The sequence below is a fragment of the Vulpes vulpes genome, chromosome X, assembly GCF_048418805.1.
Source record: "Vulpes vulpes isolate BD-2025 chromosome X, VulVul3, whole genome shotgun sequence".
Lineage (NCBI taxonomy): Eukaryota > Metazoa > Chordata > Mammalia > Carnivora > Canidae > Vulpes > Vulpes vulpes.
Window position 1 is genome coordinate 85,823,633 of NC_132796.1, and position 15,203 is coordinate 85,838,835.

At 36.6% G+C, this 15,203-nt stretch overlaps 1 protein-coding gene across 1 annotated transcript; it reads right to left on the reverse strand.

The window, feature by feature from the left end:
• Positions 1-1,799: 1,799 nt before the first annotated feature.
• Positions 1,800-3,352, reverse strand: CT83 (cancer/testis antigen 83). The gene is made up of 2 exons (XM_025986963.2): positions 3,143-3,352; positions 1,800-2,078 (listed from the first exon to the last, which is right to left on the reverse strand). Exons 1-2 carry the CDS (start codon positions 3,209-3,211, stop codon positions 1,800-1,802), a joined length of 348 nt encoding a protein of 115 aa, XP_025842748.2. The 5' UTR covers positions 3,212-3,352.
• Positions 3,353-15,203: the final 11,851 nt, after the last annotated feature.

Consider the following 15,203-nt stretch of genomic DNA (forward strand, 5'->3'; position numbering starts at 1 on the left):
TTGTAATATATACTTAATAGATCATGTAAAATTATTTTTGTCTTGAGTTAAGTTACTACTTACAGATGGTAACCTATTTACATACTTATAGAAGATAAATTTGTCAAGAATAAGGGAAGGCAAATTAGAAAGTCCTATGTCCCAGTTTCCTTACAAAGGATAATAAAAACATATCATTAATAGGCTTACACATTGATTATTGACTACTAATTTAAACATCACAGCCTGGGATGGTGAACATTGCCTAAATATGTAAGAAACTTCTCAGTTATTTTTAAGGTTCTTAACCTGGGCTTCAGAGAACATATGAAACTGACATTATACATATCATTCTGTGTGTATGTATACATACATTCTTCTAGAGAGAGAGTCTATAGGTTTCATAAGAATACTAAAGGGGATCTGTGACTCAAAAAAGCTTAAGAACCATATACACTACTACTTTTGGCTTTTTGTTCTCAGCAAATGAAAAATAAAAGGAATCATTTTAATGCTTAATTTTAAATTAATACATTTAATTTTTTAAAAAGATTTTATTTATTCATGAGAGACACAGAGAGAAAGGCAGAGACACAGGCAGAGGGAGAAGCAGGCTCCATGCAGGGAGCCCAATGCGGGACTCCATTCCGGAACTCCAGGATAACGCCCTGAGCCAAAGGCAGACCTCAACTGCTAAGTCACCCAGGTGTTCCTAAATTAATACTTTTAAAATTCCTTTCCTCTTCCTTTTGATTGAAGATTAAAGGATTAAGGGATTAAGGTATTTAATTTATACTGGTAATTTATTTTGGGGGCATTACAGTAGGTAAACAGATGGGGCTATAATTGAACAATCTCAGTGAACCACGTACATATATATAAAATGAACTTGTGATAGATATTTTGAGGATTTTCTTTGTGGATAAGTCAAATGCCATTAGTGAACTTCAACAGATTGTTAATTCCTCAGTTACACTGGATTTCATAAAACATTTGAAATAGATGACTGATTAGAATCAAGAAATACTTTTTCTTAATTTTAATCCATATTACATTAAATGCATTCTATCATTATATTTTGGTGCTATGTGAGATGTCCATTTTTCACCAAATAAAAAAAACCATGCCTTTTTCTATAGGTGATTTTTGCAATTCAGGGAAGATTTAGGCATATTTCTAATGAGATAATATCAAATTGATGGAGGACAGGGTGACAGGTAAGAAATCCCCTTCAAGAGCTGACTACAAAGAGGAAGAATTTATGTGACTATCTTCACAAGTGTCTACAGCAAGATCTTAACAATGCCTGGCATATTTTAGGGTGCTCAATGATAGCTCTTAATACACAGATTCAACAGTGTAAGAGAGTATTCTGTATAAAAGAAAAAGTTCTATCAAATCCCATTTACTTTAACACAAAAAGACATTTGCAATATTGTATTGTACACCAAAAAAGTTTTTCACATGTGAGTGAAATTGAAATAGCTACATCTCAACTATACTCTTTTTACTGTGCTTATTTTTTTTAAAGAAAACCTTTGGAACTGTTTCTTTGTCTACTGTGCTTTCGTTCCTTCCCCAGTTAAATATATATTTATATATATAAACTTGTCAAACTTGTATATATAAAAATATATAAATATATAAAACATATAATCAATTCTTTAAATATCAGTAAAAGCAAACTGATAAATGTCTGGATTTCATACCTGACTTGGCATCCCCTCCCCCTTTAAACAATTCATTTGGTATAAACACATATAATCAAATGAATTCACTCAAAGTGCCTTTAATGATTGCCTCCACTGTCATTACATTCTCTAATCTCTGTCAGTAGATTTCCTGTTAACTAATGCACAATTTAAATCCTTGAAAACTAGGAAAAGTTCCAATTCAGCCAGCTTGTATTCCACGATCCTGAGGTTTACCAATATTTGCTTCTGCATGGCTATCGTGTGTGGGAAATTAATTAAGATTTCCCGAGAGAGGCTGTTGACTGAAAGACTCTTATCAGTATTGCTCTTAGTTGACCCAGTAGAAGAGGTTGGTCTTACTAGTGCAAGAGAAGTCGAATTTGATGACATTTCACCAACGCTGCTCTGTAAGGGAAGGAAATTATACATATGTAGTTTATTGAGTTTAAACATTTCCAAAAAAGAAGCTGACCTTTGAATAAGGCAGGGGGCTGGTGGTTAAGGGCATTGATTCCCTGTGCAGTCAAAAACCCATTTGTAACTTTTGATTCTCCCAAAATTTAAAGACTAATAGCCTACTGTTGACCAGAAGCCTTGCAGATAGCATAGTCGATTAACATATTTTGTATATGTATTACATAGCATATGTAAGAAAGAAAATGGTATTAAGAAAATCGTAAGGAAGAGAAAATACATTTGCAGTACTGGACTGTATAAAAAAAATGAGAGTATAAGACCCACGGGGTTCAAGCCTACGTTGTTCAAGAGTAGACCAAATAACATGCTTAGTCTTGGTTATCAAAATAAGCTGATTATCCTCTCCTTAGAATTAGAGATTGAAAATCTGTTGAACAACAATGTTGACTCAGAAATATGCTCTTCCCAAAGACTCAAAAAATATATATATGAGAATAGCTATTTAATATCAAAATGTCACATCTTTGGCTTACATTTCTCGAACAGTAGGTCTATACTTGGACCCTGAGGATCACTGAAGATCAAAAGTCACTTGCAACTTTCCGTATCACCAGGAAACCCACATTTTGACCTGAATTATTTGTGAATACCCAAATACCTCTTTTTAAAGATGGTTGAAACCAGGGTGAAAGCGGCAAACAAACATAAGGAATAGTAGAAGCTAGAGAACATAGAGAAGGTATAGATTCCTAAAATAGGAGGTGGTGGTGGAGGGTGGGCCCTTTCAGTTCTACTTTTCAAGTGGGTGCAAAGCTGACCATCTTACTCCGCGACTTGGGGCTTTTTACCGGGGGGCCACAGCTGCTGAATCATTGGTCAATGAAAGGGAAGTTTGGGGGTAAACATTTGAGGCTGCTGCAAGAGAAGGAATGAAATGACCTCTCCTTACTCTTATTTTACTATTTTAGTATGTTTCTACTCTCTCAGACCGCCCCCCCCCCTTTCAGGAACCATCTAACTTCATCTAATTCCAATCTCTCTTATACGTTTACCTGAAAGCGGCTTTTCCAGAAGACAAACAGAAAAGCAAACAGAATGCCGCTCAGTAGAAGCAACAGCATGCTTGAGTTTCCTCCTCTGCGTCTTCTTTCTTCTTCGGCCCGGAGGCACTCGGCGGGCAGCTGGGAACCAGGGGGACACTGGTCGCCGCAGCTCGGGAAGCCACGGGCCACGACGCGGCGCTTCCCGCACTGTCCGGTACAACTGGGAGAAGCTGCAGAGTTCAGCTTTATATAGTGCAGAGGGCGCATGACGTAACAACTGAGCACCCACGTAAAGGCGCTGTGTCACAATCTGATGACGTGCACCCGGAACCAGGCGGCGTTACAAAGGCCTGCGGTGTTGCGCTGTCCGGCCGTTAGGGTGGCGGGAGGCGCTGGGGCGGCGGGGGTTTCCTGGAAGCTGAAACACGGTGGAAATACAGACTCCAAATTCATTGGTTAAATGCAAGATTTTAAAAGTGCGCGTCCCTCCTTTTTTTTCTCTTTTATGTTTGTCTTTGCCGCAAGCACTCCATTATTCATTTCAAAAACAAGTTCAGAAACAAGATGGAAATGTGCTGTGAAAGATAGTTACCCACAAACTATGTGGGTAACCGTGTAAGTCTTTGCCAGAAACTTCCACAGTCCCATTGCTATTTTAGGATTCACTCCAACCTTGTTCACATTGGGCTCGTTACATAACATTTGTGTCACTGTACAGTTTAAAAAGTGATTCCAAAGACATTCTTCCATATAATTCTCCCAATAATTTTGTGCTATACGTATTTTTAATACTGTGCCCACTTTCGGAAATGTAGAAACAGAGGCAGGTATTAAGTAAACTCATTTGAAACTAACAGCGCGAGCTGGACTCCAATCCACAAAGATGAATTCTGAGATAAACTCCGCCCTTCCCTTGCCCTCATCCCCATCCTCAGGACCTCTGTCTGCACTCGCTGACTTGTGAGCATCAAGTATTTCATATTACCCACTCAGGAACTGAACAATATATTTATATTAAAATTAATATATATTAATATATAAAAAATAATATATATTTTATATATTTTATATAAAATATAATATAAATATATTATATTTATATTGTTATATTAAATTTACAATATTTGGGTTAATATTAATGAGAGGCAGCAGATACAGGAGTCATTGTACTCAACAGGAAATGTTCAAGAAATTCGGGTAGATGTACAAGGTGGCACTGAACTGAAAACTCAGGGTGATCTCAAGATGAGTGTCAAACTACAACCTCTTACTGCTTGGGGAAATAACTCACATCTTCATATAGATAGGAAGGAGAGGAATTATTTATAAGTTTTCACATCAAGCTTATTTCCCAGTTATGAGTTCAAAGCTTAAAGATTTATTTATTCAACAACCATTTATTAAACGCTGGAAGGGTGGATACTGTGATGTATTCTGGGGATATGAGTATGAGCAAAAATAGGTCTCTGTTCACCAGAGTGTGCACTGTGGGGTGGGAGACAGACATTAGTCAAATACCCAGAGAAATGAATGTAAAAGTGCTGAGATAAGTGGTAGCAACAGGTACATGGTGGCACAGGAGCTTCTAATAGGATATGGGATGTAAAGGAAAATGAAGCTCCTGGCTTTATGGCTTATTCAATTAGATGAGTGGGAAATAACCATGTATGGGACTACTGATCATGAATTTGGTGTTGGACATGTTGAGTTTGGAGTTTGAGGTGATACTGAGACATGAAGCAGTTGAGCTCAGGGAGATAATTGAGGACAGAGTTGTGAGGCATCTGCATATAAATGATAATTGAAGCTCTAGATACAGAATAAATTGCCTCATGTCAGTTTAAAAATACAAACACAAAGAATAGAGCATGGAAGGATTTCAGTATTTAATGGCTGGGTAATAACACTTCCTTTGGTATGTTATTGTGGTTATGTTAACATCTAACGTTTTTCATCAACTAAAATGGAGTGCGGCCCAGTAACATTATCTCTAACAAAAGCACTTTTTTATATAAATTTATTTTTTATTGGGGTTCAATTTGCCAACATATAGCATAACACCCAGTGCTCATCCCGTCAAGTGCCCCCCTCAGTGCCCGTCACCCAGTCACCCCATCCCCCCGCCCACCTCCCCTTCCCCCACCCCTAGTTCGTTTCCCAGAGTTGGGAGTCTCTCATTAACAAAAGCACTTTGAATTTTGATCCTACTGGTATCCAAGGGAATGCTGCAAAGACCATAGAAAATATTCTCATCAGGGCGCCTGAGTGGCTCAGCAGTTGAGCGGCTGCCTTCGACTTACCGTGATCCTAGGGTCCTGGGATGGAGTCCCACATCAGGCTCTCCGGAGGGAGGCTGCTTCTCCCTCTACCTATGTCTCTGCCTCTCTCTCTCTCTGTCTCTCATGAATAAATAAATAAAATCTTTTTAAAAAGCTGCTTAAAAAAAGAAAATATTCTCATCAAGCACATTAGAGTACTCTTGCTAACCACAGAGTTTTTCATTTATTTTTATTGTATATTGTGTATATATATATATATATATATATATACAAAATATAGATTTTAACATTTTAACCAATTTTAACTGCACATGTCTGTGGACTAAGTACACTCACATGGTTGTGCAACTCATCATCACCATCTCCAAAACTTTTTCATCTTCTCCAACTGAAAATCTATACTCATTAAACACTGAATTCCTATTCTTTCCTCCACTCAGCCCCTAGAAACTATCATTTTACTTTCTGTTTCTACATATTTAGGTAGAAGAGTTACCTCATAGGAGTAGAATGACATAATATTTGTCATGTGGTGGGGCTTGTTTCACTTAACACAATGTCTTCATGGTTCATCCATACTGTAGCATGTGTGAGAATTTCTTTCCTTTTTAAGGCTGGTCGATATTAAACAGTATACATATATATACCACATTTTGTTTACCCATTTATCCATCAATGGACATTATGTTGCTTCCACTTTTTGGTTATCGTAAATAATGCTGCTGTGAAGATGAGTTGTTTATATCTTTTAGATAGAACAGTCCTTTATAAAATATGGTTTTTTTTGCAAATGTTTGCCCCCAGTGAGTGGCTTGTGTTTTTACTTCCTTGACAATGTCTTTCACAGAGCAGAAATGTTTAATTTTAAGGAAATCCAGCTTATCAATTCTTTCTTTCATGAGTAGGTCCTTTGGTGTTAGATCTAAAAAACTATCACCTTTCCAGGGTCATCTAGATCTCTTCAAATTAGCAACTCTTTTTGGGGGGTTTTCCCCCCTATTGTCTTAATTTTCTCTATTTCCTTTATTTCTGCTCCAATGCATCTTATTTTCACCTTTCTGATAACATTGAATTAAATTTGTTCTCTTTCTAGTTCTGTTATTGTTCCTAAAAATAGCTGAATGCATGTCTCTCTCAAGTTAACGGGGAAACTTTCTTCAAGACATACCATACGTTAGGCCACAAAACAAATCTTAATAAATGTAAAAATATTGAATCATACAAAATATCTTTTCCACAAAACTGGAAATGAACACCAGAAGGAAAAACAGGGAAATTCACAAATATGTGGCAATTAACACACTATTAAACAACCAAGGGATCAAAGAAGAAATTAGAATGGAAATTAGAAGCTATCTTAACACAAATGAAAATGAAAATACAATACACTAAAATTTATAGGATGCAGCAAAATCACTGCTGAGCAGGAAATTGATAGGTTTAAATGCTTTCTTTTAAAAAAAGAAAGGATCTAAATCAACAACTTAACTTTACACTCCTTTTTGATTACTATCTTCAGATAGTATAGATAAGAAAGATATTTCAATAGAAATATCTTTTTCCAACTTTTTATTGTCAATCTCTGCATGTTTTATCTAAAATTACTCTTTCAGAAAACATACACTTGAATTCGGTTTTTAATTCATTCTGCCAATATATGTCTTTTAATTGGAGTATTTAATCTGTTTGCATTTGAAGTAATTACTGGTGGGGAAGCATTTACTTTTACCACTTGATTGATTGATTGATTGATTGTTTTCTCTACCTCTTTTAGCTTTTTTGTCCCTCATTTTCTCCACAACTGCTTACCTCCTTTATCTTTAGTTCAGTTTTTTATAGTGACACATTTTGATTATTTTCATGTATCCTTTTGTGTATATTCAATAGCTATTTTATTGCGGTTACCATGGCATTTACATATAATATCCTAATGTTATGATTATCTGTCTTAAATTGATACCAAATCAACTTCAATTGCATACATAAACTTCATTCTTTTACAACTTTGCTTCCTGCTTCCACTTTACATTACTGATGTCACAAACTACATCTTTTATATATTGGATACCCCCTTATATAGATTTATAATTTTTTAAATGATTTTGTCTTTCTAAATCCTGAGAAAATAGCAGGTGGAGTTAGAAACCAGAATCGCTATAATACCAGTTTTTTTTTTCATTTCCTCATGCATTTGCTTTTACTAGAACTCTTTATATTTTCATATGGCTTTGAGTTACTATCTAGTGTCCTTTTAATTTAACTTTAATGAATCCTTTTAGTATTTCTTTTTAGCGTTATTTATTATTATTTTTTAGAGAAGGGGGAGGGACAGAGAGAGGGGAAGAGAATCTCAAAGCAGGTTCCACACCCAGTTCAGAGCCTGACATGGGCTCGACCCCATGACCCTGAGAGCATGACCTGAGCGGAAATCAAGAGTCAGTAGTTGGATGCCTAACCTGAGTCACTCAGGTGCTCCCTTTAGCATTTTTATTTGTGATGAACTCTTTTGAGACCGCTTGTCTGGAAATTTTTTGAATTTATTGCTTATTATTGATAGCCACATTTACTGGATGTAGAATTCTCAGTTGACAGTTTATTTCATTCAGCCCTTTAAATATTTCATCCCAATGCCTTCTGGCCTACAAGGTCTCTGCTGGGAAATCCACCCATAATCTTATTGGGGATTCCTTGTACATGATAAATCACTTTTTTTTCCTGCTTTTTTCACTATTTCTTTTTTGGCTTTCAACAGTTTAATTACCATTTAATTATAATGGTAATTTTTTTCTTAAAAAAATCTTTATTAAAGCTAGGCTGGGTCACTGATGTAAATAAGCTGAGGAGGATTAAGAGCTATGTCAGGTTAAGAGGGGCAGAGGTGGGGGACACAGGGCAGTGGGAGGTCTTGGGAAATGGAGGCATCAAGGGGACTTGCTGGCTTCCAGGCCACGCTTGAGTGGACAGGGATGTAATGCACTCTGTCAGGAGACCTGTAATAGAACTGAGTTTTATGGTGGGGTCAGGGTAAGGGTGGGGCTCCAAAGCATGGTTTTCACTCCAGAGAAGCAGTGAATCTGAGAGGTCTTCGAGATAGCAAAGATGCTGAATAAATGCTTGGATAGGTGTTTCTGGAGCTCACAGAAGTAGTCTGGGCAGGATGGAAGAATCTTCTTTGAAGATTTCCAGGATCTCAAGGCAGAACAACTGCCCCTCAGACCACACAAAGATTCTTTGTGTTAATCTTAAGTGGAATTGTTAAGATTCTTGGGTTTGTATATTCACATATTACTTTAAATTTAATAAATTTTCTGCCGTTATTTCTTCAAATAATGTGTCTTCGCCTCTTTCTCTCTTCTCCTGGGACTTCCCTAATGTGTGTAGTGGTGGACTCCATTGTGTCCAATAAGTCCTTTAGACTTTGTTTACTTTTCATCACTTTTTCTTTTTTTTACTCCTCAGATTCAACAATTTTCTAATGTCTTTAACTTTGCCAATTCTTTTTTCTCCCTGTTTGAGTCTTCTTTTGAACCCCCCTCTAGTAAATTTTTCATTTCAGTTATTGTATTTTACAGCTCCAGAATTTGATATTTTGTTATTTTTTTGTTGATATTCTCACTTTGTTTATATATCTTTTTTCTGAATTCCTGTAGGTTTTGTCCATGCCTCCCATTAGCTCTTTGAGCATATTTAAGATAACTCTTTTAAAATATTTGTGTAGTAAGTCTGCAGCATGTGTTCTTTAAGAATTATCACTGGAGATTTATTTTGTTCCTTTCAATGGGTCATGTGTTCTTGTTTCTTTGTATGCTTTTTGATGCCTTGCTGAAAATCAGGCATTTGAAAAAATGCCCACCTCTTCTAGTCTTTAAAGACTGACATAAAAGGCCTTCACTATTTAAAGGGACTCTGAGCTTTGGGATCAGTGCAGGGTCTTCTCTAGGCATGTGTTTTTTATGAGTCTCTGTGTGTGCTTTCTTAAATTTTACCTTTTATTTCCCAGCCGCTTTTAAATGTCTCAATTTCCCCCCAAAGTTTCACTCTAGCTTCTTGGGGCCTTAGAGGTTCTATTGTATTCCTCTAATTTAGAATCTCTTGCTCGTAGGCATCCACAGGTGTGAACACCCTCTGTAGTGTTTTCACACCAAGATACTCTTCATTGTCATGCATGGCTTCCAGATTGAGATCCAAGATTTTCTGCTGTTCTTCAGGTGAGCTTTGAGTCAGGCAAGATATAAACCGATCACTCAAACAGCCGAAGAACAGACCAAATCCTTGTAAACAATTTGCACTCTACTTTTGCTTAATGAATGGAACCAGGAGTTGGGTTGGTATTTTTCAACCATGCCCCCATCAGGAAGGGGTGAGGCAAAAGTGAGCAAAAAAGCTACAAAATTTCCCACTGTTTTTCATGTTTTTTTTTTTCTGGAATTGGCAATCACTTGGTTGCTATAGACTTTTCACTGGTTTATGCAGTTCCTATAAAGTTATTTTAGTCAGTCTATACTTGTTTGATATTTCCATGAGGGATAAAGGGTCTGGTGTCTGAGGTTTCCTAGTTTACCATCTTGTTGATATCACTCATAACAATTGGTTTTTAAAATATGACAGCTGGTAGAAATAATTGAAAGTATAGAGTCCTGGGGCACCTGGCTGGCTCAGTCAGTTGGACGTCCAACTCTTGGTTTCTGCTCAGGTCATGATCCCATGGATCATGAGATCAAGCCCCACATTGGGCTCTGTGCTCAAGGAGGAGTCTGACTGAAAGATTCTCTCTCTCTGCTCCTCCCCCATCTAAATAAATTGATAAATCTTGAAAGAAAAAGTGTGGAGTCTCTCCTCCTGTGAGAAACTAACAGAAAAACAAAAACAAATAATGAAATGAATGTGACACATATTATTAACTTTTAATCCTGTTTTCTCCTGTTCATCAGATGCCAGATTTTCTTGATTGGATACGCTGGTAGGTAACAAAATAAGGAGAAAAATGAGACACTCAGATTTGGGGATGATTTCAAGAGTAAAGAGTTTTATCAGAAAATAGTTCATGTAATATTCCAGATAAGTAGATGACACTGGACAAATAACAGTGACTTAATTATAGTTTAATGACAATTTTGTGTTTTCTCTCTGATTTCAGCACCATGGAAAAATAATAAAGATATAATAGTCTAGATAGCTTAAGAATTTAATTTATGAAGTTTTAAACTATTTAAATTTCCTACTTTGTTTTAAATGTCAAATAAATTGTCATTATTGTTTCCACAAGCAATTTAAAATTACTAAAATGTAAAATTTTGTGAACTAAATGAATTTGCAATAGTGAGTATATTAAAAAATTAGTCTTGGGATGCCTCGGTGGCTCAGTGGTTGAGCCTTATTCGGCTCAGGACATGATTTCGAGTCCCACATTGGGCTCCCTGCATGGAGTCTGCTTCTCGCTCTGTCTGTGTCTCTGCCTCTCTCTTTTTTTTCTGCCTCTCTTTTTGAGTCTCTCATGAATAAATAAATAAAATCTTAAAGAAAATAAAAAATAAAAAGATCAGTCTTGTGAATTTTTATAATGCTAAAATCATAAAGTCTTAATGTGTTGGCTTAAATTCTAGTTCCAGTCCTTAGTTAACTTTAAGTCCTTAAATTCATATTGAATTGAGCTAATAAGTAAATATTCTTTGGTTATCGGGACAATTTTTGAGTAAGAAAAGTGTATAAAGCATTGGTCACTACACAGAATTTTTTATTTACTCTTGTCCCTTATTTCTATAATGGCTATACATTAATAGGATAAATGAAGTCGTTGGATAGTTTTAACATATATTTTTATTGTAATTTATAAGTTTTATAAGTAATATGAAATGTATGGTGGTGAGAAAAATAGCCAGGCAGTTCTTGACTACCTGGCTTCTAGTTTTCTCCTTAAGGAAATAAGTTTTAATGGTTAGTTCTGGCAGAAATAAATGGTTGAGTTTAGACTAGATACAATAGTTATAGAGAAATGAACATGTATGAGATAAAGTATATAATTAATATTTTAATTTATCAGAAAAAATATTAGTTTTATAAAGATAATAAATTCAACATACTGCACATTATCTTATCTAATATACCTATAAAGTTAATTATCTTTTAAAATAAGATGGAAAGATTTACATTATCATATAACTATACATTTATATATGTGTAAACACATTCATATACAGCTATGTTAGGATTAGAAAGAAATGTGGTTTATGAAGCCTTTACTGGAAAGTATTACATTAAAATATACAGAAAATAAAATTGGATTTTGAGTTTCTGTTCAAAGACCAACTTATTGTGTACACAGAAACAGGTTGCCTTTTTAAAAAAGATTTTATTTATTCATGAGAGATACACAGAGAGAGAGGCAGAGACATAGGCAGAGGGAGAAGCAGGCTCCCTGCAGGGAGCCAGATGCAGGACTCGATCCCAGGACCCCGGGATCACGCCTTGAGCCAAAGGCAGATTGTTCCACAGCTGAGCCACCCAGGCATCCCAAACAGGTTACTTTTATTATTGAAATATTTTGTAAACTCTCTGTGCTTCTGGCCTTTAATTATCTTTTTATTTTATTATTTTTGAAAAAATGTTATTTATTTATTTGACAAGCAGGGGGAGTGGCAGGCAGAAGGAGAAGGAGAAGGAGAAGCAGGCTTCCCACTGAGCAGGGAGCCTGATGTGGGGCTCCATCCTGACATCATGACCCTAGCTGAAGGCAGATGCTTAACCCACTGAGCCATCCAGGTGCCCCTAAATCATCTTTTTAAAACTTTCTTATTTTGGGAAAAAGTTAAGCCCCTAATAATTAGTGTTGCTTATTGCTGTGTTTTCAAAATATTAGCTACAAATGTTACAAAATTTGTACATCTTGGTCAAGGGCAGGAATGTGCTTGTTCAATTATAAAATGCTGTTTCAATGGTCTTTGCTGCAAATTTATTTAATTTAGTAGTCATATACCTCTATTTCTTTACTACTTCTCTCCCCTTATAAGGATTTTTATCTTTCATGATAGCATAAATAAAAATCAATTGTATTTCTCCCCAAAAATCTTGTTTTGTGCTATGTAATGATGTTTCTGACAAATCTGTTATCTTTGCAAACAACTGTGAATAAAAAGAAAAATTCGCATTTTCCTGTCAGTATCTTTTCCTATTTATATATGCAGGAAAGGTATTATAAACAGAAGAGAAAGGTGCCTTCCAGATCTTTCTCTCTGCTAATGACTATTCCTTCTCTGAGCCCCCAACAACATGAGTTCAATTTGAAGATACTATGTAGAACACATGCTTTTTCAAGTACCTCTTTATAAATCAGTGTAGTCAATGAAGATCTCATCCTTTTGGTTGTTGTTTAAGTACTGTGACTACCAGAAACTTTGTAAAATATGAAATATTACTGATGTGCTCAATTTTATGAAATGTGAAAGATTATTGATATTTTAGTAATACTATTAATTTTTAGAATATCTCAGAAAGGATATGTTTGATATTAGGAAGTATGATAGTAGGCATTAGAAATAAGCAGATAGCTGGCATTGAGAGACATCCAGTATGCATATATAGTTTCAAGAATTGGGTGGCTCAGTCAGTTAAACATCTGCCTTCGGCTCAGGTGATGATCTCTGGGTCCTGGAATCCAACCTGGTCGGGCTCTCTGCTAAGAAGGGAGTCTGCTTCTCCCTCTGTCCCTCCCCCCTGTTTGTGATCCCCCTCTCTCTCGCTCACTCAAGTAAATAAATAAAATCTTTAAAAAACAAAAGAATTGGATAACAGGAAAAATTAATCACTTTAGGAGCAAATAAGTCAAGTTAGTGTGGTTGAGAGGTGAGAGGTTACAAGTGTGTGTTGGTTGGGGGCGGGGGTAGCTCAAATTATCCAGAATAAAGGAAATATAGGAAACCAGCAGCAATAACCTGCTTATTTAATTGCTGTTAACAAGCTAAACTGGTGCAGTCTTATAAAGCTCTATTTTGTAAAAGCTCCATGGTTCAGATTGGAATTACAGAGGTCTATCTTCTTGTTGGGATATGATGGAAAAAGTATGCTTTGACCTTGATTTCCTATCAGAATGAGGTTTAATCTCATATGCTTACAGAATGTAGTTTTTAAAAAATTGTTTCATTTAAATTCACTTTGCCAACATATAGTATAACACCCAGTGCTCATCCCATCACGTGCCCTCCCTGGTGCCCATCACCCAGTTACACCATCTCCTCACCCAACTTCCCTTCTGCAACCCTTTGTTTCCCAGAGTTAGGAGTCTCTCATGGTTTGTCTTCCTCTATAATTTTTCCCCATTCAGTTCCCCTCCTATCCCTTGTAATTCCTTTCACTATTTCTTATATTCCATATGAGTGAAACCATATGGTGATTGTCCTGCTCCAATTGACTTAATTCAGTGAGGATAATACCCTCCAGTTTCATCCATGTTGAAGGAAATAGTGGGTATTCATTATTTCTAGTGGTTGAGTAATATTCCATTGTGTGTGTGTGTGTGTGTGTGTGTGTGTGTATCACTCTCTATCCATCTGATGAAGGACATCGATTGAGGTTCATTTCACAGTTTGGCTATTGTGGACATTGCTTCTGCGAACATCGGGGTGCAGGTGTCCCGGCGTTTCACTACATCTCTATCTTTGGGGTAAATACCCAGGAGTGCAATTGCTGGGTCGTAGGGCAGGTCTATTTTTAACTCTTTGAGGAACCTCCACACAGTTTTCCAGAGTTGCTGCACCAGTTCACATTCCCACCAACAGTGCAAGAGGGTTCCCTTTTCTCCACATCCTCTCCAACATTTGTGGTTTCCTGCCTTGTTAATTTTCCCCATTCTCACTGGTATGAGGTGGTATCTCATAGTGAGAAGCTTTTGATCTTGATGAAGTACCAATAGTTCATTTTTGCTTTTGTATCCCTTGCCATCATAGATGTATCCTGCAAGAAGTTGCTGTGGCCAAGTTCAAGAAGGGTGTTGCCTGTGTTCTCCTCTAGGACTTTGATGGAGTCTTGTCTCACATTTAAATCTTTCATCCATTTTGAGTTTATCTTTGTGTATGGTGTAAGAGAATGGTCTAGTTTCATTCTTCTGCACGTGGCTGTCCAATTTTCCCAGCACCATTTACTGAATAGACAGTCCTTTCTCCAGTGGATATTCTTTTCTGTTTTGTTGAATATTAGTTGACCATAGAGTAGAGGGCCCATTTCTGGGTTATCTATACTGTTCCATTGATCTATGTGTCTGTTTTTGTGCCAGTACTACATTGTCTTGATGATCCCAGCTTTGAAATACAGCTTGAAGTCAGGCATTATGATGCTCCCAGCGTTGGTTTTCTTTTTCAACATTCCTTTGGCTATTCGGGACCTTTTCTGGTTCCATACAAATCTTAAGAGTATTTGTTCCAACTCTGTTAAGAACGTCCATGATAGGGTCGCATGGGTGGCTGAGCAGTTGAGTGTCTGCCTTCGGCTCAGGATGTGATCCTGGAGTTCTGGGATCAAGTCCCACATCAGGCTCCTGCATGGAGCCTGCTTCTCCTCCCTCTGCCTATGTCTCTGCCTCTCTGTGTCTCTCATGAATAAATAAATAAAATCTTTAAAATAAAGTCCATGGTATTTTGGTAGGGATTGCATTGAATGTGGAAACTTCCCTGGGTAGCATAGACATTTTCACAATATTAATTCTTCCAATCCATGAGCATGGAATGGTTTTCCATCTTTTTATGGCTTCCTCAATTTCTTTCATAAATATTCTGTAGTTTTTAGGGCATAGATCCTTTACC